Below are 22,485 nucleotides of genomic sequence, written 5' to 3'. Positions count from 1 at the left end.
AGAAGCTGCATAACATCTTTTCCTCAATCCCAGGGTACCCAGAAAACAAACAAACAAACAAACAAAACTGAAAAACAAAATGTGTGTATCCTTAAGCCTGAGGTTGTATATCGACTAGGGATGTGAATCGTTTTCCATATCGTCTTAACGATAGAAATTGTGTGGCAGGAGAAGAAAATCGTGTTTGGCACGATTATTTCATTGAAAAATCGTTAAAAATCGTTTTTTCCGATTAGTGCGCACTAACTCGAGTTAGTGCGCACTAACTCCCCGTTAGTGCGCACTAACTCGAGTTAGTGCGCACTAACTCAAAATGATACAAATAGACACTTTCCAGGTCACTGAAGGTCAGTTAGGAATGAATATGTGTTCCTATTGGCTGGCAGCCCTCTTATCTATTGATGTTACCAAGGTTTCCACTGAGGTGATGGTTGGGGGGATGGGAAATGGAACTGGAAACTCATGAACACCAACAGAAAATGAAACAAAGTGTTCACACTTCCCAGGTCAGTAAAGGTCACTTAGGAATGAATATGTATTCCTATTGGCTGGCTGTGCTCTTATCTATTGATGTTACCAAGGTTACCACTGAGGTAATGGTTGGGGGGATGTGAAATGGAAACAGTTGGAAGCTTGACATTTGATGATCAGCACTCACGTGACTAGAACTTCTTTGTTTATTATTTTTGTTAGCAGGCACCTGAAATGCTAGTGCATGTTGAATTTGCCAATCACTGTGCATTTTAGAAAGGTGGTCCTGGCTGGAACTGTACACAGTTCAAATATATGTAATTGATTGTTGGTAAGTGTATTTTTTAAGTAGCCACACTGGCACAAGTATGTTTACTTTTCCTCCTACTTAACTCACTAACTCAGCTTTGTAAGAAGGGCTTCTCTGCTTGAGTGAGGGTCAGGCAGCTCCCCCCTGTCTGTGAAGCCAGCCTCTCACTAGTAATGCAGGGAGGGAGCTGTCTCAGACTTCACCATCCTCCCCCCCCCCCTCACCCACACACCATTCACTAGCTGGGACATGGGGGAAGTCAGGAGTGAGGGTCAGGCAGCTCCCCCCTGTCTGTGAAGCCAGCCTCTCACTAGTAATGCAGGGAGGGAGCTGTCTCAGACTTCACCATCCTCCCCCCCCCCCCTCACCCACACACCCTTCACTAGCTGGGACATGGGGGAAGTCAGGAGTGAGGGTCAGGCAGCTCCCCCCTGTCTGTGAAGCCAGCCTCTCACTAGTAATGCAGGGAGGGAGCTGTCTCAGACTTCACCATCCTCCTCCCCCCCCCCCTCACCCACACACCATTCACTAGCTGGGACATGGGGGAAGTCAGGAGTGAGGGTCAGGCAGCTCCCCCCTGTCTGTGAAGCCAGCCTCTCACTAGTAATGCAGGGAGGGAGCTGTCTCAGACTTCACCATCCTCCCCCCCCCCCCTCACCCACACACCATTCACTAGCTGGGACATGGGGGAAGTCAGGAGTGAGGGTCAGGCAGCTCCCCCCTGTCTGTGAAGCCAGCCTCTCACTAGTAATGCAGGGAGGGAGCTGTCTCAGACTTCACCATCCTCCCCCCCCCCCCTCACCCACACACCATTCACTAGCTGGGACATGGGGGAAGTCAGGAGTGAGGGTCAGGCAGCTCCCCCCTGTCTGTGAAGCCAGCCTCTCACTAGTAATGCAGGGAGGGAGCTGTCTCAGACTTCACCATCCTCCTCCCCCCCCCCCCCTCACCCACACACCATTCACTAGCTGGGACATGGGGGAAGTCAGGAGTGAGGGTCAGGCAGCTCCCCCCTGTCTGTGAAGCCAGCCTCTCACTAGTAATGCAGGGAGGGAGCTGTCTCAGACTGGTATCAGGGTTAGGGCACTGTGTGCAGGAAGATCACAACACTCCTGGTATTAATAGGGATAGGGCACTGTAAGAGATGACTGTAGTAGATTGAATAAAGATCTGATGTTTCTGCTCTCCTCACACCAAACAAAAACAACACACAAGCAGAGAAGCCCTTCTTACAAAGCTGAGCTAGTGAGTTAAGTAGGAGGAAAAGTAAACATACTTGTGCCAGTGTGGCTACTTAAAAAATACACTTACCAACAATCAATTACATATATTTGAACTGTGTACAGTTCCAGCCAGGACCACCGTTCTAAAATGCACAGTGATTGGCAAATTCAACATGCACTAGCATTTCAGGTGCCTGCTAACAAAAATAATAAACAAACAAGTTCTAGTCACGTGAGTGCTGATCATTACATTACTTTTTTTTGTCAAGCTTCCAACTGTTTCCATTTCACATCCCTCCAACCATTACCTCAGTGTTAGCCTTGGTAACATCAATAGATAAGAGCACAGCCAGCCAATAGGAATACATACATACATATTCATTCCTAAGTGACCTTTACTGACCTGGGAAGTGTGAACACTTTGTTTCATTTTCTGTTGGTGTTCGTTAGTTTCCAGTTCCATTTCCCATCCCCCCAACCATCACCTCAGTGGTAACCTTGGTAACATCAATAGATAAGAGGGCAGCCAGCCAATAGGAACACATATTCATTCCTAACTGACCTTCAGTGACCTGGAAAGTGTTTATTTGTATCATTTTCAGTTAGTGCGCACTAAATCGAGTTAGTGCGCACTAACGGGGAGTTAGTGCGCACTAACTCGATTTAGTGCGCACTAACACGATTTAACGATTTTTAACGATAAATCGTTAGAATTTCTATTGTATCGTGTTCTATAACGATTTAAGACGATATAAACATTATCGGACGATAATTTTAATCGTTGAAAAACGATTCACATCCCTAATATCGACTGCCTTGGAATTCCTCTAATTCCCAGCTAGCCAAAATCATCAAAAGCTGACCTTAGTCAATGTCCATCTCACAGTTTGTTGTTGAGTCTACCTCCATCTCTTCCATAGTGAGCTCGGCCTGCTGCTGTATGGGTTTATAAGCCTCGGTTTCAGGGAAGGGCATAGCCCAGGATTGGTTGGGCCCTAATTCCCTGCCTGCTGCTGCAGGTGGATTGCCTAGGGGTGATCAGATCCACCACCTTGAGCTTGTTCCTGACCTAGATACAGCCTCATTGACTTAGACTCCACTGGTGTCTTGTGTTGGAGCCCAGCCCTGGATTCCCTTTTCTTGAGTCTGGCTTTATGTTTCTGTGTGTCTTGCTGTATTATGCATTACAGCAGGACCCTACCAAGTCACACATTTCTTTTGTGGTTTCCGAGGTAGAGAGATCTTTCCGTCCCAATCTGAATGTGAAGCAGGTCAACAAGTTCATGTGAAAGTCTAATTTCTGAATGGCGACATTGAAACTGGTTAATATGGCAGTAAGGAAAGGAGTCTTTCTGACCTCCTTGGATCTTACAGAGGCTTATCTTTATGCTTCAATAAAGAGAGATTATCAGCGCTTCCATTGTGTTGTGGTGCTGGGGTGACACCTTCAGTTTCCAGCCTTGCCCTTTGGGTTAGCTACTGCTCCAAGAATATGATGGTGGTCATAGTGACAGCAATGTGAAAGGAAAGGATTTTGGTGCATTTTTATCTAGACGATTTGCTGAAAAGGGGAAATGTCAATACAGGAAAATACAGTGACCACCCAGAGGGTAGTTCAGCTTTTACAGGACTTGGACTAGATAGTCAACTTCTCCAAGATTGGAATGGAGAAGTAGCCTAATGGTTAGAGCAGTGGGTTGGAAACAAGAGAAGCCAGGATTCAAATCCCATTGCTGCTCCTTGTGACCTTGGGCAAGTCATTCCCATTGCCTCAGGTTCAAACTAAGGGGGTCATTTACTAAGCATTTTTTTCCCATAGACACAGAATGTGAAAAAATAAACTTTTGAAAATAGGCCTTTTAGATTATAAACCCTCTGGGGATAGGGAAATTCCCACAGTGCCGGAATGTAATCTACTTTGAAAGTGACTGAAATGTGTAATATAAATCAAATAAACAAATACAATAAAGAACAATTTATAACCTTCTCTGACCCTGGAATATCTAGGAGCCCTATTCAACACAAAGACAGGCCATATTCATTTGACAGAGCAAAGGATTCCAAAATTGAATCAGCTGAACCTTTCATTGCTATCAGTCAGGAGTCCAACAATGTGCGGTTTTCTCTGCATAGCATTGGATCTGGTACTTTGGATGAGGATGTGCCTGAGACCCCTTCAGAGAGCTATGCTTCTAGATAGGATTTTCAGTCTAAAAAATGTACGCCAAAAGACTGCCAGTGCCAGTCCGGATATGTTTGTGACGGTGGTTAAATTCCAAAATTTGGAATTAGGAATGGATCTCAAACCCCCAGTCTGGGTGTCTTTGACAATAGATGCCAGCCTGGTGGACTGGGGAGCATATTGTGTGGGACAGATGGCTCAGTGATCACAAGAGGAAGCAAAGTGGACCATCAGTTGTTTGGAGGCCAGAGCAATTTGGTTGGCTCTGCTGCTATTTGCACCTCTGCTAAGAGGTCAGGCAGTCAAGATAATGCCTGACAATACCACAGTGTGAACCATCAGGGAGGCACCAAAAGTCCTCGGGTGTAACAAGAGGTGGTTTTACTGTTCCAGTGGGCAGGAAGGAATCTGAAGATAAATTGCAGCCTTGCATATATAGCAGGTGTGGAGAATATTCAAACAGACTTTCTCACTTGCAATTTATTTATTTATTTATTTATTTATTTTTCTATACCGGTGTTTGATTTTACATATCACATTGGTTTACATTCAACCAAAAAATGTAGGAAATCGGGCATTTCCTTTGTTTAATACATTGAACATTTGTCTAATACATTGAACAATTGTAACATGGAAGTGGTTAACAAGAGATATGAATGGAACATGGAAATGGTTAACCAGAGAGAGGAACATTAATGGAGGTCAAAGTGAAAGGAACTCATCATATTGTAGTCAGGCGTAGGATTTACGTCTTACAGTTAGGACAAGGTAGAAGAGCTTCTATTTTACAGTGGTCGAGAACGAACGCTATCACTTGCCGGACCCACCCTGTGGAAAAAGCTCTCCACAGATCTCAGAACAGACCCATCATCCCAATCCTTCAAGAAAAAGCTTAAAACCTGGCTATTTCTCAAAGCCTTCGCTGCAATAACATGACCAAACTCCCACACGAGAACAAACCCCTACAGCCCAGTCAACAACCAGCCCCCTATCAACCGACATATACCCTTACTATTCTATTAACCTCTCACTAACCACTGAGACTCCAATGTAAGATATTACTTCTGGGCCTGACCACTGACTTGCAATGTTGTCAGCCCTGGGGAATGGCTATTGTATCAGACAGCATTCTATCAAATAGTAGCCAGGTGGGGAATTCCACTATTGGATCTCATGTGACCATCAGGAATGTGAACGTGGAAAGATTTTTCATCCAGAAAAGGGAAAAATGCTAGTCTGGACTCAATGCTCTGATTCAGAATTGGCCGACAGAGGCAGTTCTGTACATGTTTCCTTCATGGCCCTTGAAAAGGAGAGTGATTCAGAGGATTTTGGGACTTTCAGGCCTGGTAATTCTTGTGGTTCTGGACTCGCCAAGGCACCCTTGGAATGTGGAGCTTGTACAATTATTGAACAGAAAATTGTTGAGGCTTCCTCATCACAGAGAGCTGCTCTCTCAGGGACCAGTTTTGCATGAAGATCTAGCTTGGTTTGGTCTTAAGGCCTGGACCTTGAGATGGCTTGTCTAGTTACAAAGTTTGTTCTCAGGGGATGATGAATATTCTTTTAAAGACTGGGAAGTCTTCTACTTCATTAACGTATGTGAGAATTTGGAAAGTTTTGAACATTGATACACTAGTAAACTGCTGAGTCCCAGCAAGATGTCAGTGTCAGTGGTTCTGTAATTTTTGCAGGAAGGTTCTTCTAAGAGCTTGGGATTTAATTTCTTGAAGGTACAGGGGGCAGCTTTTGCCTGCTAAAGGGGGCATGTATATGGGGTAGACTTATGTGCTAGCATTAAAAGGGCATTAAGCTCATTAGATCTCTAGTAAGGATTCCTGTCCCATCTTGGGATCTGAATTTGATGTTGACCTTTTTTCTCAGGGTCACAGTTTGAGTCTATTAGGGGAATTTCACTGAATGTGCTAACCATGAAGGCAGTTTCCCTAGTGGCTATTTGCTCAGTTAGAATGATATAGGAGTTACATGCACTTTCTTGCAGAGAACCTTTTTATGTCGGTAATAAAAGATATAGTCTAGATTCATTCAGTGCTTTCTTTTTGCCAAAAGCAGTTACAGCTTTTCATTTGAATTAGGCTGTCTGTTTGCCTATGCTTAGTAAACATACGGATGTGGCAGCAAATTGATTGCTTCACAATGTGGATGAAAAGAGGGTTCTTTTGAGATATCTTAAGAGTTCAAATGCCTTTAGAATGTCAGATCACTAATTGTGTTGTGCAGTGCAGTTAGGAAAGATGAGGCAGCTCTCAAGACTTTGATAGCACATTGAATTAAGGCAATCATTCCAGCAGCATATATGAATAGCAGGAGGCCCATACCCAAACAAATTATAGCGCATTCCATTAGGACTCAGGGGCAGAGCTGCAGTTAGTTTCTCTTTTGGAGATTTCTGAGGCAGCGACTTGGTCTTCCTTACATTACTTTTCAAAGCATTATAGCTTGGATGTGAGCACTAGACAGGAGTCCCCATTCGTCTCCGAGTTGTTGAAAGTGCGTTCTGAGGTGCCTCACCCTGTTCAGGAGTAGCTTGGGTACATTCCATTTGCCGGATTCGTCTGACTGGATGAGGAAGAAGGAGAAGTCAGTTCTTACCTGATAATTTCCTTTTCTTGAATCCAGTCAGATCAGTCCTGGACCCTCCCTGTGCTGTCAAACTTGTATAAATTTGCATAAAGCTTTCTGTTGGATTGTGAGCTAAAGGATGGAATCTGTGATATTTCTCCTAAGCAGGTGAGTGCTTTACAGAGTTGTAAATGGTGTTCCTGCTTCCTAATGGCTGTTATTTCTTTTTAGAGGTCCTCTGGTCACAAAAAATAAGAAGGCAGAGGGAATTTAAGTTTAAATAAATATGAACGAATTGAACTTTCCAAAGCTTAGCTTGTCACAGATAAAACTGGCAAGCTTAAAGCAACACAGATGCATATAAGGGATGACGTCAGTGAACCTTCCTATCTCTGTCTCCATCCGTTGATCGATGAGCAAAACCCATTCACCTGGACTGGTCTGTCTGGACTCAAAGAAAGGAAATTATCAGGTAAGAACTAATTTTTCCATTGATGTGGCTAAATCACTTTGAAAATCAAGCCCAATAAACAATACACTGTTACCCTGAAAATTCACTGCAACTTATGCAGACTGGGTGCTGCTGTATGGGCTGAATTTTCAAAGCCATTTATGTTCATAAAACCCAGTTTTATGTGGGTAAACAGTTGTATTAAAATAGCCCTGGAGTCAGCATACATGAAAAAATATGCATATAGCCCAGTTCCCTGTGTACTTCTATGCAAGCTGCAGAGCTGCGCTCCTGGAGGAAAGTATTTGCATAAACTTCATCACACTGGTTATACCCTCTGAAAAGGAGGTGGAATTTGTGTGCTGCAATGCGTGTGAATATACTCAGCCAATTAACTGAGTATTTTCATAAAGAACTTCTGCACGTAAGTTTACTTTGAAAATACTCAATAAAGCCTGAGACCTGGTCAGTTCTGAAAGCAGATGCCGGTACAGTATGCCTCTCATTTGAAAGATAGCCTTTATGAGGATTCAGTTTATCTCTCTTATTCAGAAACAATGACAAAAAATGAATATTTCATTTCACCTCAGTGTTTTAATTTGAAATTTATCAAGCTTTGCCCCTTTTGTTGCAGAGTTTGTCTGGGAATATTTCACTCTACTGCTGCAGCATCTATGATTTTCCCAGGTAAGACTGAATAGTGTTTCAGAAATCTTATGATTGCCACAGAATGTCTGGTTTGTGACTCTTCTGAGGTATCACAAAGCTCGATCCCTCTTGTTTATCCGGTAATACACCAGATTTCAGGTCCAAAGAGTCAAACTGAAGACATAACTCCTTTTTTTTTTTTTTTTTACTTCCCTGCTTTTCCATATCGCACTTCACTGACCCATCTGCTATGGTCTTGATATAAATCCCAATATACGAGTGAAAGCCTGCTGCTTAAAATCATTATTATGCACTAAATCAAAACATTTAGCTTGTACCTTGTTAGAGATAGCTCAGATAACACTGTGATGGCTACTAAAGCCCATCACAGACAATAAATTGATTAGAAATCTCCCTGCTTATGAGAAACAATACATTGAAACTGACTGAGAGCGTATAAAGAATGAGCAAGCATCTGTTTCAGCCTGCCAGCAGTGAACTCAAGTTTACTTTCCAAGTCATTTGGGGTTGAGCATGCTGCAGAGGAAGAGCTCACAGCCTCCCCCAGGCACACTGCCTCTATCAATGCCTTCTTTTATTTTCTTTTTGCATCTCTCTCTTTTCCCTTTCCCAGTTACCCAATTTTCACATATTTATAATATTTCTAAAATATTTCTTTATTTAGTAGCATAGTGCTGTTCCAGTAACCACATTAGTCCTGGAGAAAAAAGGAGTCTTACCAGTTAGTGATGCCTTTTAACTCAAGTAGAGAGAGAACCTCTAGTGGAGTGAGACATAAGCTGTATGATCTGCTGAGACTAATTGAGCTACTGTGAGAGTTAAACCATGAAGGAGGAAGTTCAGAGGACTAGACACTAGGAAGTTCACATTCAAAAGCATTTAGCCACATAACTCACAAGTTATCCAGCTGAATTAAGATTTGGGTACTTATCCAGCTAAATTATAGCCAGCTAATAAGTTAGCCAGATAAGTTAGGAATGTTCTGGGAAGGAGTTGAGTTAGCCAGCTAACCAGATAATTCTGGTTGGGCCAAAGAGCCATTATAAAGTTAGTTGGTTAAAAGTAGCTGGCTAACTTTAAGATAGGCAGCTATATCCAGTTGTGTGACTGCTATATCCAGTTGTGTGACTGCTTTTCCATATCGCACTTCACTGACCCATCTGCTATGGTCTTGATATAAATCCCAATATACGAGTGAAAGCCTGCTGCTTAAAATCATTATTATGCACTAAATCAAAACATTTAGCTTGTACCTTGTTAGAGATCGCTCAGATAACACTGTGATGTGATGTACATTTATCTAGTTAATTTTACTATCTAGACAGTGACTGAATATGGACCTCAACATTATCAAACCCTAACAGTGTTAAATCCTTAAGAATCTTACATTTAGAATGATTTTCAGCTGAATTTAGGGATATTAAATTTAGGACTGCAATTAATTTCTTATGTGTTAGGACCCCATGTTTAATGAAATTTCTCTTAATATCTTTGTAACCTAACCTAATCTCGAAAGACCAGATAGTTTTATCATTTTAAGAATCTTAAACTGTGTTAAGCCCCACTACCTTTAATGACTATGGTAAATAAAAATGCAATTGATAGTCCAGTGGTAGGATGGGGGTTGCACATGTACCATTTGGGAAGAGGAAATAACATGCATGCATGGTGCAAATAACAACTAGCTCTCAGAGAATAAGTATGGTCTCTGGTGATTACAGTAACAAACCTAGAGGAGTTGAGGCAGATAGAAGAAACCTTCAGGGACATAGGGGCCGATGCAATACAGCGCGCTCAGCCGAGCGCACTGTTTAACTCGCTGTCAGATGCAGGTTAAATAGGCGCTAATCCACCCCCTAATGAAATAGGGGGATTAGCGCCTATTTAACGCACGTCCGACGCGGAGTGAATGAGTTAGCACTCATTCCATGCAAGTGCATGTGAATGAGGCTATTTATCATTCACTCCAAATGCAAAAAGATAAATGTGATGGCAGAAGGGTAAGGAATTGCCTCTGAGGAGAATTGCGAAGGTTCTCTGAAGTAACAGAATACTGACAGTGTAACTTCTGGGAAGAATTAGAATTGGAACTGTGATTTTTGTTGACTAATATGGAAGGAAAATGGACCTTGAAAAAAGGAAAATTGGTTCTTACCTGCTAATTTTCATTCCTGTAGTACCACAGTTTAGTCCAGACTCCTGGGTTTTGCCTTCCCTTCAGCAGATAGAGACAGAGAAATTTTACTGACACTGCCACATAACACAAGGTACCACCTGCAGTCCCTCATTATTGATCTTACCCAAGCCAAAATGCAAACAAATACCAGCACCATAAGTAACTAACATCCCCTAAACAAGCAGTGGGAACTGGAAACCTAGAACAGATAACCATGTCCACACAAAACCCTATGTAGGACTAACAAAACCTGTGCCATTCTTCAGAGTAATCACAAAAACAGATCGAGGGGACTCTCCAAATCTCCCTTTCCTCCAGTGGGCAGGACTCTGGACTGATCTGTGGTACTACAGGAATGAAAATTAGAAAGGTAGAACCAATTTTCCTTTCCCTATATGTACCCAGATCAGACCAGACTCCTGGGATGAACCAAATCTTCCCTAAATGGGATGGGAATGCGATAGTCCTGCTTGAAGTCCACTTTCACAAAAACCTAGGACCTCTGGGGCCTGGACATTCAAACAGTAGTGCCTGGCAAAAGTGTGCAATGATTTCCAAGTAGCCACCCTACAGATCTCTTTGTTAGGATCCTGCCGTGGACCCCATCCTGCAGACAGGCTCTTCACCCACCAGATGCTGGCCCGACACCGTGGGATCCCTTCTTGAGGCTTAGGCCGCCTCTGGACCATGCTGCCACCCGGACTGCTGCTTCTGCCTCTTCGTGGCTGTGTGCCACAGTCACTCTTCCTTCACATTGGTCTTATGACTGTGCCATAAGACTGAAGCCCAATTCGGAGCCACCGAAAGGACGGGTGTACCCTCTCTCAGCTCTGGAGAATAAATCTATGTCTGAATACATTGAAGAAAATCTCCAGAAAGGGTTTATTTGACCATCAAAATCGCCAGCCGACGCAGGCTTTTTCTTTGTGGGGAAGAAGGACGGTACCCTACGTCTGTGTATCGATTATTGAGGTCTAAATGAAATCACGATCAAAGACAGTTACCCCTTACCGTTAATCTCGGAGCTATTTGATAGACTGCAAGGGGCCAAGATACGTTCTAAGCTTGACCTGAAGGAGGTCTACAACCTCATCCACATTCAAAGTGGCAATGAATGGAAAACGGCCTTCAATATGCGAGACGGCCATTTCGAGTATCTTGTAATGCCGTTCAGGTTGTGCAATGCACCCACTACATTCCAAAATATGATGAATGACATCTTGCGGGACCTGCTATACAAGAATGTGGTGATCTACCTGGATGACATACTAATCTTCTCCCAGAATGTGGAGACCCACAATGCAGATGTCAAGCAAGTGCTTCACCATCTCCGCGAACATCGGCTGTACTCCAAACTCTCGAAGAGTGAATTTCACAAATGTTCAGTGCATTTTCTAGGCTACATTGTGTCTAAGGAGGGTTTTCAAATGGATCCTCACAAACTTGAAAGTATCCAGAATTGGTCTCAACCCACCAGCCTGAAGACCTTGAGGAGATTCCTGGGGTTCACCAATTATTATCGCAGTTTTATTAAGAACTATTCTTCTTTGACTGTACCCTTGACAGCAATGACCTGTAAGGGTGCCAACGCTTCAAAATGTTCAACGGAGGCCATTTCCGCGTTCGAGAAATTGAAGACTGCCTTCTCCACTAAACCGTGCTTGCGGCATCCAGATCCCAACAAACCCTTTATTGTCGAAGTTGATGCTTCAGATGTGGTGGTAGGGGCTATGTTGAGCCAAGCGGGAGACTCAAAGACCTTACAACCCTGTTCATTCTTCTCACGAAGATTTTCTCCAGCTGAGAAGAACTACAGAATCGGTGACAAGGAGCTCCTAGCTATAAAGCTTGCATTTGAGGAGTGGCAGCCATGGCTCGAAGGCGCTCAACATCAAATAACCATCTTCACGGATCACAAAAACCTTGTGTATCTCAGCCATGCACCACTTTTGAATTACAGACAGGTCAGGTGGTCTTTATTCTTCAACTGTTTTGATTTTGTGCTTAAGTACCGACCGGGAGATCGAAACACCATAGCAGATGTGCTGTCATGCTCATTTCATTCAGAAGATGTGCATGATGAACCTCGGCACATAATAGATCCGAAGAAGATATCCTTAGCAACCAGCCAGTCCGCTTCCACTGGTGATGCTACCATCTCTCATCCAGCATCATCTACTGGAGAGCCATCTTTAGAAGTGGATTTTGGACATTCTTCAACATCACCACTTCCACTGAATTCCTCAGTGACGTCCACAGCAGCTCTACCCATTGCTGCTGATATCATCAATAACACTCTGAAAGATTCTTCCAAATCTCAAGATCCATCTGTCACCATTTTAGAAGACGAATTAGAAATCAAGATCAAAGAGATTCTGGATGTTCGCATCAGAGGCAAGAATTTTGAATACCTTCTGATTTGGGAAGGCTTCGGCTCCGATTTGATCACTTGGGAGCCTCAGACCAATATCTTGGACAAAGAGATGTTTCATCAGTTTCACCTTGCGCATCCTTTGAAACCTGAGCCTGGTACCCGAAGAGGGGATCGCCCTTTGAAGGGGGTACTGTTGCGTCCGTCGCTGCTCGATGCCCTCACTTTGCCCTCTTTACCTCTGTGGCAACTCCCTCGGGGTCTGATGGACGGTTAGCTGCCGCGGCATCTTCTTGCCGTCTCCCTCCGGCGTCCCCGGACCAGCAGAATGCTGTGGATCCGCCATGTTCCTGATAACGTAGGGCACGCGCGCTCCAATTGATGTACCAGCAAGGGCGTGAACCTCGGGGGCGTCCCCCTGAGATGACGTCATCCGCTTCCAATATAAAAGGTCTCAGTATTCGCTAACGAATCGAATTAGCAAGGGGATTGCTTCGGCTTTTCTCCCAAGCTACTCTGCCTCCTTGGACTTACCAGGGGTACCTGCTCCTCGGGGGCCTGGCTCTCTTTTCTTTATTTCAGATTGCAGATAGGAACTGGTACTCGCTCCTCAAGGGCGCATGTTCCTGAACACTCTGAAGATTCTCTACTGCCTGGAAGCTATCGCAATTACAGACATTTGTGAATTACCATCGTGCTCTCAGAGCTTTCCCTGGAACCAGGTACGCGCTCCTTGAGGGCCTAACCCTTTCCAGCTACTGAGCTTCCTAAAGACCTTATGTGAGTTTTGTCATCCAGTTCTGGCTATGAACACAGCATACCCTGTCTACTCACTATCTATAGTTTCTCTACAGCTCAACCCTGGGATCGCTGTTCCAGTACCTGAGGGACTTCAGCCCTGCCGGGCATATCAGCTCACTACTGCCACCTCTGGTGGTTCTACTAACCTGTCTAATAAAATAATTATCTGTGTCTGTCTCCGTACTCAAGCCTAGCCGGTGGTCCCTCTCAGGATATCTTCCTGGGGGCACAATCATCTGCCATCGGCCCAAGGATCCACCTATCTACATTCCTCTACAGCTGAGTGCTGTCTCCAAGCACTCCGCTGGTAACAGATTGCTACTCCTCCATCAGGAGTCTTCAGCAACAGATTCATAACAGATTGCTACTCCACAGTCTAAACCCTAACAGATTGTTTACTACTCCCTCTATAGGAGCTGAGCATATCAGATTGCTACTCCTCCTTCCACAGGAGCAGATTCATTACAGATTGCTAACTCCTCCCTTCTTGAGGAGTAGATCATAACAGTTTTCTAACTCCTCCCTCCTCAGGAGCCAAAGCATAACAGATTGCTAACTCCTACTTCCTCAGGAGCCGATTCATAACATAAAATTTAAAAACCACCAAGACAAATTTAAACGAAATACAAAATAAAATACGTAAAACAACAAAGTACAATAAAATAGAGCAGAATCTAATTTAAAAAAATGTGAAACAAAAATCATGTAGAATTCAGATGAGGGAAGGCTTGTATGAATAGATGAAACATAAGTGCCTTCCTGAACTTGAAGAGCTCTTTCTCAAGGCGAATATTAAGTGGAAAAGAGTTCCAAAAGCAAGGGAATGTTACATCGGCCGACCACGGAACCCATGGCCGGCCTTTCTCACCTCCTGCCGCTGCCGGAGCAAACGCGGGCCCTTCTGCAACGTGGAGGGAGTGCCTCCTAGGCTGCCCTCCTCTCAGCGGCCCTGCCTGAAGGTCTTGGCATTATGGTGCTGTGCCACTGCCATCCCTCCCGCGGTTCTGCCTCGCGGCAGATACGCTGCCACCGGCTGCCTCCTCTTCCGGGTTTCTCAGGCACGTGCGCACGCCCCTCACCCAGACTTAAAGGGCCCGCGGTACACGGGGGCCGCTGGGCCCTTCCAGGTGTTGTCAATCACCAGGATTATTTAAGGCCAGATCTGACAGTCAGAGCTTACCTTTGCAACAGGCTCCCTTGCACCCTATTGCCTCCAGGCGACCCTTCTCGTTCCTGAGTCCTTTTACCTCTGGATTGTTTCTCTGAACTTCAACCTCTGCTCGCCTGACCATGCCATTGACTCTCTCCGAACTTCAACCTCTGCTTCACCTGACTACGATATTGCCTATCTCCAGACCCAGACCTCTAATTCGCCTGACTATGCTATTGACTATCTCCATGATCAGATCTCAGCCTTGCTTACCACTGCTTTCGGATTGCCACCAGCCCTGACTCAAGCCTGCTCATTGACGCCTCTTCAGCTTACTCCCTGGACGTAGTTTATTCAGGCTTCGGCCTGCTCTTGCTCGAACGACCCCTGTCTGCTTCCGTTCCATTGGCACCCGAGTTTCCAGGACATTATCCAGTCCACTGCCATTAGCAATGATAACATGAAATAGACTTAGTTTTTGGGTACTTGCCAGGTTCTTTTGGCCTGGATTGGCCACTGTTGGAAACAGGATGCTGGGCTTGATGGACCCTTGGTCTGACCCAGTATGGCATATTCTTATGTTCTTAAAGTAAGACTGTACCATCTCTCACCTGCTGTCTCTGGGCTGAACCAACTTTTACTTCGACTACACACAGAGGTCCACCTAAGTCCTGCCGGCCACAGGAAACGAGGGCTGGTATAGGTGAAACTCCAGTGGCCTCTGTCTATCAGCCCACTCCACCTGCTGATGGTGGAGACCTGTAGGTCCTTACCTATGGGTTATGTCAACCCCACCTTGGCCCAAGGGTCCTCCCCCGATGCAACAGGGAATAAATAAGAAAAACAAATTTCTCTAAAACTTTCAAGATGAATGTTTCTAATAGAGGGCAACACTAAAAGCTCTTGCTGTGATAACCAAAATGGACAAGAAGATAGATAGGGGGAGATTACAGATGAAAGATAAGATGGAGTGCCCCAGTGCAAGGCTTTGAAAGAAAGACATCTTATTTTGAATTGAATACGAAGGGACACCAGGAGCCAGTGAAGCTCACCCAAAAAGGGAGTTACATGGTCAAATTTGGATTACTGACGATGACCCTAGCAGCAGTGTTCTGTGCCAGTCGAAGTCTTCTGAGTTGGATAGTGGAAAGACCATGTGGCAGAGCATTGCAATAGTCAAGTCTAGAGAGCACAAGAGAATGGGTTAAGATTTTAAGATTAGAACTGTCCCAAAAAGATTGGCGATGACGTATAGACCTTAGAAAAAAATAAGTAGTCTTAAGAACATTAGAGCTATGGTTAAAGAATTTGAGTTGACTGTCAAATGTTATACCTAAGGTAGTAACTGTATTCTTGACTTATTTGGCACAGTCTGCCATAATGGGAGCAGGGAAAGAAGTAAACAAAGAGGTGCAAGTGAACCAGATAGCTTCTGATTTTAGAGAATTGGCTTCAAGTTTTAAAGAGTGTAACCAGTCAGAGACTTTGGATAGACAATTATTGAAATCAGAAAGTGTGCTGGCAGCTAGCAAGGATTTAAATGTCATCACCATAAAAGTACCTGAGAAATCCAAACTCTGAATTAAAGTAGCCAGAGGGGCAAGATATACTTTATAGTCTGTTTATTCTATGTGGTGAAGGTCTATCTGCATTCTGCATGTGTGACCAAGGTGAAGTATTCTGCTAGCGTATAGTTTCTATGTAGGGATCTAAAGCAGCCTGGCTTGTTCTGTTTTCCTATTAGGAGGTGAATTGGTGTTGTAGGACCTGTTAAAGTAGGGCTGTTTTCTGAGTGCTGGCATTTAATGCTATTTTGGTATGGTAGGTTTACTATATTGTAATTGAAATTCAGTTTACTCATGGCCATCTGAAGGCCAAGCCTTCATCCATTGCACTTTATAATAGACCTAATACCATATGGGTTCCACATGTATTTTTTTTGCAAAGTTTTCATATAATAAATATGTTGTAAGTGATATTTTTATCTTAGAGACTACTTTGAATGCCTTTTTTCATGTAAAATCTCTCTTTTGGGATTGGGGAAGTGATTTATAAGAAATTTTAAAATAAATGCATAGGGGTAGATTTTGAAAGGGGTACGCGCGTACGATACACGCATACCCCTCGAAAACCTACCCCAACCCCCCCTGCGCGTGCCGAGCCTATTTTGCATAGGCTCGGCGGCGCACAAGCCCCGGGACGCGCGTAAGTCCCGGGGCTTGCAGTGGAGGGGCGTGTCGGGGGCGTGTCGGGGGGGCGTGCCATGAGTGACGTGGCGTTTCGGGGCGGGCTGCGAGTGACGCGGCATTTCAGGGGCGGGCCCGGGGGCATGGCGCCAGCCCGGGGGCATGGTCGAGGCCTCCGGACCAGCCCCCGGGTCGGGTGATGGCACGCCAGCAGCCCGCTGGCGCGCGCAGATTTACGCCTGCTTTCCGCAGGCGTAAATCTGCCAACAAAGGTAGGGGGGGGTTTAGATAGGGCCGGGGGGGGGGGGGGGGTTGGTTAGGTAGGGGAAGGGAGAGGAAGGTAAGGGGAGGTGGAGGGAACAGGCAGCTCGTGCTGGGCTCGGCGCGCGCAGGTTGCACAAATGTGCACCCCCTTGCGCGCGCCGACCCCGGATTTTATAAGATACGCGCGGCTACACACGTATCTTATAAAATCCAGCGTACTTTTGTTCGCGCCTGGTGCACGAACAAAAGTATGCCCGTGCGTACATTTATAAAATCTACCCCATAATTTTTAATTATGCGTGGGGAGGGTGTTGCGTACGTGGACCCTTGGACTGAAGTGGAGTTGATGCAACCTGAAGGAGGAGCCCTGTAGGTTCCCACTGTCAGCTGCCTGAGCTGGCTGTGGCAGAGGCTCAGCTGGAGTTTCACCTATATCAGCCCTTGTTCCCCTTAGGTTGAACCCTCAGGTGCCAGGGCCGGCAGGATTTAGATGTGGGCCTCTGCAGTGGAGGTGAAGATCTGTTGTAGTCATCAAGTTACAGGCCAGTGTCCAGGCAGGCCGAAGACAGGCAGAGCCAGAAAAAGGCAGCATTCAGGGCAGACGGCTTTCAGCAGAGTCTAGGTCCAGGCAATGGTTGATGGCAGGTGTAGTTCAATCAAGGTCAAGGTCCAGGCAGTGGTCAGTGGCAGGCAGAGTCCAATCAAGGTCTAGAGGCAAGCCAAAGTCAAAACCAGAAATCCAACCAAAGGGAGCCCAGCAGGAGAGGCAGGCAGGAGACCAGGAACACAGAAGGCAAAAGGCTGAGGAACAGAACTGAAGACTGACCATGAGAAAGCAAAGACAAAACAGAGACTAGATATGAACAGGAGTGGGTGGTTTCAGACCAATGATTATTGATTATATATCAGTAAATATGCCTCAAATATATTCTTATGTGCATTCTTAACGTCTGAGGTCTGTTCCTCCCTAGCAATTAATTAATTTGCACATTTTGGGGGGGGATATTTTGTTGCTCATAAAAAATGAAATTTTTTATGAGCACTGCATGGAATTAAAATATGGGGTAGTACCCTTTCATTTTTTATGATCAACAAAAAATCCCCCCAAAAAGTGAAAAAAACAACATTTGTGGGACCCATGATTATATATGACTGATACTGAGGTAGAAACGGCATAACTAAGTAACCGCTCAGTGTTATGAAGGTCCCTTAATTCTATTGAAATGTCTTTTGTCTCAAAACTTAAAATAGCAAATCTCTTATCCAAGTGATTTTCTCTTAATTGATTGATACACTGTTGGGTTTAGACTTTTCTTGTGTGATTATTCAAATATGTATCATTATACATTAATAAAACTGAAATTATTTTGCTGGTTCGGAAACCATCTCAACAAGTGCCTGATTTTTTGGTTTTTAACTCTCAGACCCTTTATATAAAAAATGAAGTCCACAACTTCGGGGTTATACTTGATCCTTCCCTCGCCATGGACTATCAGATTAAGGCTATAGTATGCTCTTCTTATGCAAAGCTGAGACTCCTCTGTCACTTAAAACCTATGTTTGAACCTACTGATTTTCGAACAGTTCTTCAGTTACTTATCCATCCCACACTTGATTATTGCAACTCCCTTTACATTGGTCTCCCACAATATTTAATAAAATTATTACAATTGGTCCAAACTGCTGCAGCACGACTACTCACAGGAATGGCACAATATGATCACATTACATCCATTCTCCAAAAATTACATTGGCTTCCGGTTCAACAACATATCCATTATAAAACTGCTGTGATTATTCATAATTTACTAAATAATGTTAGCTCTCCCTGGGTCAGCTCCATTTTGAAAATTTCTACATCTTCCAGAAGTCTGCAATTACTTGATGTTCTATTGGCTTGCCTAGCACATATTGCACACACACGAGAAAGAACTTTCTTGATAGCAGGCCCCATAGTTTGGAATTCATTACTTGCTGATTTAAGGCATATAAAGGAACCTAAACAGTTTAAATCAGCCCTGAAAAACTATTTTTTTTAAATTGTCTATGCTTCTTTCAGTTAATGTCCTAATTTTGCTGATTTACATTACTATTAGACTATACAGGTATTTTTTTTATCTGTATTTTATTATTTGATTTTATTGTTTGACTCTGTGGTTTTTATTTTGTTTGTACATTTGAAACCCTCCCCAATCTGTGGAAGGCAAGATAAATAAATATTTTAAAATAAATAAAGCAAAAATGTGTACATACTATATAAAATATGGTAAGTCTACCTAACAACATGTTCATGTATCAAAAAATACATGCCATGTATTTTAAACATAGCTGCGTATGTTTTGACTTATCCAACTTAGTGGCGACAAATATCCAACTAAGTAGTACTGTGTTGACTTATCTTGCTAAGTAGAGTTGTTTAAGATTTATCCAGCCATGTAAGATAGCTGGATAAGTAAAAGAAAAGCGCTATATAGGCTCATAAGTAAGATAGACAGATAATTGGTGTTTGAAGACTTATCCAGCTATCTTACTTATCTGGCTATGTAGCGCTTTTTAAGATTTATCTAGATAAGTGGTGAATATCTGCTATGTGCGCCTATTTGTACTCCTAATTTCATCATTTTCAAAAAGAAATGTAACTCACATATTTTCCTTAGCATTTGTTGGCTTTTACATGCGTAAATAATCAAATTTTATAACATGCGCACATGAAGGAAATTCCCAGTTCCACCAGTTAGTCCATCAGTATGCCCAGTCTCTCTCTAGGTCATCTGGTTCTTCACCCTGCACTCCCTCCAGTTTAACCAAACCCTTCACCAGTCACTATTTGCCTATAAAGAATTATATTATTAGCAGGTGTAAATATGCGCAGGTAACAACTGTATACAGGTAGTGTTCAAAGTTTTTAAAATAGCTCCTTATCAGCTCGATCCAGTAAAGTCCGCGGGAGAGCGGACGAACGCCCGCTCTCCCGGCGCGCGCACCGGCCCCTCGCCGGTGCGCGCTATCCAGTATTTAAATGAGGCGACGCGGTGCAAACGGGGAAAAGGAGGCGCTAGGGACACTAGCGCGTCCCTAGCGCCTCCTTTTGGCCTGGAGCGGCGGCTGTCAGCGGGTTTGACAGCCGACGCTCAATTTTGCCGGCGTCGGTTCTCGAGCCCGCTGACAGCCACGGGCTCGGAAACCGGACGCCGGCAAAATTGAGCGTCCGGTTTTCGGCCCGACAGCCGCGGGCCGAATTCAAAATTTTTTTTTATTTTTTTTTTTACTTTTTTTTACTTTTGGGGACCTCCGACTTAATATCGCTATGATATTAAGTCGGAGGGTGCACAGAAAAGCAGTTTTTACTGCTTTTCTGTGCACTTCCCTGGCGCCGGAAGAAATTAGCGCCGACCTTTGGGCGGCGCTAATTTCTTAGAGTAAAATGTGCGGCTTGGCTGCACATTTTACTTACTGGATCGCTAGGGAATACCTAATAGGGCCATCAACATGCATTTGCATGTTGAGGGCGCTATTAGGTGCCGCGGGCGGGCCGCGTGTTTTCCTCCCCTTACTGAATAAGGGGTAAGGGAAAACACGCGTCCAGAGCAGGGTGACAGTGCGCTCCGACGGAGCACACTTTACTGGATCGAGCTGTATATGTGAAATATTGATCACTGTCTTGGAACACCTCTAGCCCTCCCCTTTTTTTTTATGAGCAAATATATTTGTGCGCTATTACTTATGCGTGTATGCTTGAGGTTTATAGCATAGTGCTTACACGAATATACACTACTTCTGCATACATGCACTCATTTTAACATGCACAACTATTGTAATATTCATCTTTAAGTGAGTATCTGAAGCAATGAAAGCTACAGTGATTTCCCAAGGTTACAAGGAGTGTTAGAGGGAGAAATAGGATTTGAACCCTGGCTTTCCTGTTTTCCAGGCCATTGCTCTATCTCACCTCCCTCACATCTACACTTTTCTTTTGTGATATCCTAGCAGTTCCAGTGGCTCAGAGAGTACAGTAGCACTAGAAATCCCACTGCAAACATCCAGCAATACTGAATGGTGACCTATATACTACTAGGTATTGTGATCTCCCACAAACGCAGTATCAATTCAAAGCATACATTAGTTTGGGGTATATACCATGATAGCAGAATAATTCATCAGGTATTTATGTAGTGGTTTCAGTGACTACATCCATATACGAATTGTATTATTAACAGTTTTTATCCCCTACAGAATTGATGTCAAGTTTGATGGTATCTGGGATAGAGGAGGACTGGTAGCTGTTAACCCATGTGACAGAGAATGGTCAGTATCTGAGATATTGTTTTTATTTCAGTTAATATGTTCTGTAGGTTTCCAACTATGTATTTCTACAGCACAAAATGTACTTTTGGGGGGGGGGGACATGGTCTAAGCCTCTCCCACCTCTCCTCCCAACACACGGACAAGCACACACATTCTGCCTTTCCTCACTTACCTCAGTCGGCTGATCTCCAATCCTAGTAATACTTCCTTTCTACACCCTGCCGTACCTTATTCCGTGGCTTCTCTTTATTCTGTATCTTCTTATCCCCCCATCAACCCCCCCCCCCCCACCCACCCACCACAACCAGTAGTGGACGATCAGGGCCTTGAAAGGATTCACTGAATCTCCAGTCCTGACCGTTTTCCCTTATTTCTATTTTTTTTTCTTTTCCTTTCTTTTCTTATTTTTATAAGTCGGGCAGGGAAAAACCAAACCCCTAACTGAACCAATGCTGCACTCAACCACCACTGCCTTACCCCCACAGCCGGCAGTAAGAGTCACGTATAAGTGAACGTCGTCTCCTGCTGCCACGGGGGCCGATCTTGGAGCTTATCGCGAGATCGGGCCCTTGACAACAGGAGTTCATGTTGCATTGATCGATGCTGTACATGAAGAACCTGTGATCTAGCAGGGCCATTGCCATGGAGCCCATCCTGCAATGGATGAAGAAGACCTGAGACCCAGCAGCCACCAGCAGAGCCCAACCTGTTAGTGGCTGAAGAAGAGTCCCAACAGGCTACTACAGGAAGCAGAGGGGGGCTGAATTACAGAGGATTTGTGACCCGGTGGCACGGCGAAAGAGTGAGTGAGAGAGAGCATGAATGTGCCTGAGAGCGAGCAAGCCATTGAATGCAAGAGAGTGCCTGTGTGTGTGTGTGTGTGTGTGTGTGTTTGGTGCAGAGAGCCACTGAATGTGAGAGAATGCCTGAGCATGTGTGTGTGTGTGTGTGAGTGTGTGTGTGTGAGAGAGAGAGAGAGAACCATTGAATGTGAGAAAGTGCCTATGTAAGTGTGTGTTTTTATGGAGAGAGCCACTGAAGGTAAGAGAGTGCCTACTGAGTGTGAGAGAGCGCCTTTGTATGCATGTGTGTGTTTGGGAGGGAGAGAGAGCCACTGAGTGTGAGAGAATGCCTGGGGAGGATGAAACAGAGTGTGAGATAGTACCTGGGTGGATGTGTGGAAGGGAGAGAGAGCCACTGAATATGAGAGAGTGCCTGTGTATGTAAGAGCCAGAGTACGAGAGAGTGTCTGTGTGTGAGGGAAAGAGAGACACCAAGTATGAGAGACTGCCTGTGTGATTGTGAGGGAGAAAGAGACACTGAGTGTGATTGCCTGTATGTGT

At 44.4% G+C, this 22,485-nt stretch overlaps 1 protein-coding gene across 1 annotated transcript in view; it reads left to right on the top strand.

The window, feature by feature from the left end:
• LOC115085108 (thiopurine S-methyltransferase-like) overlaps window positions 1-22,485 on the top strand; it is a 69,409-nt gene that overhangs the window by 31,010 nt on the left and 15,914 nt on the right. Inside the window, exons 5-6 of the mRNA XM_029590729.1 lie at window positions 7,855-7,907; window positions 21,071-21,142. Coding sequence (XP_029446589.1) covers window positions 7,855-7,907; window positions 21,071-21,142 — 125 coding nt within the window. The remainder of the gene's footprint in view (window positions 1-7,854; window positions 7,908-21,070; window positions 21,143-22,485) is intronic.

The sequence above is a fragment of the Rhinatrema bivittatum genome, chromosome 2 (genome assembly GCF_901001135.1).
Source record: "Rhinatrema bivittatum chromosome 2, aRhiBiv1.1, whole genome shotgun sequence".
Classification (NCBI taxonomy): domain Eukaryota; kingdom Metazoa; phylum Chordata; class Amphibia; order Gymnophiona; family Rhinatrematidae; genus Rhinatrema; species Rhinatrema bivittatum.
The sequence above is the reverse complement of the archived record's forward strand: the minus strand, read 5'-3'. Positions and strand labels throughout refer to the sequence as shown.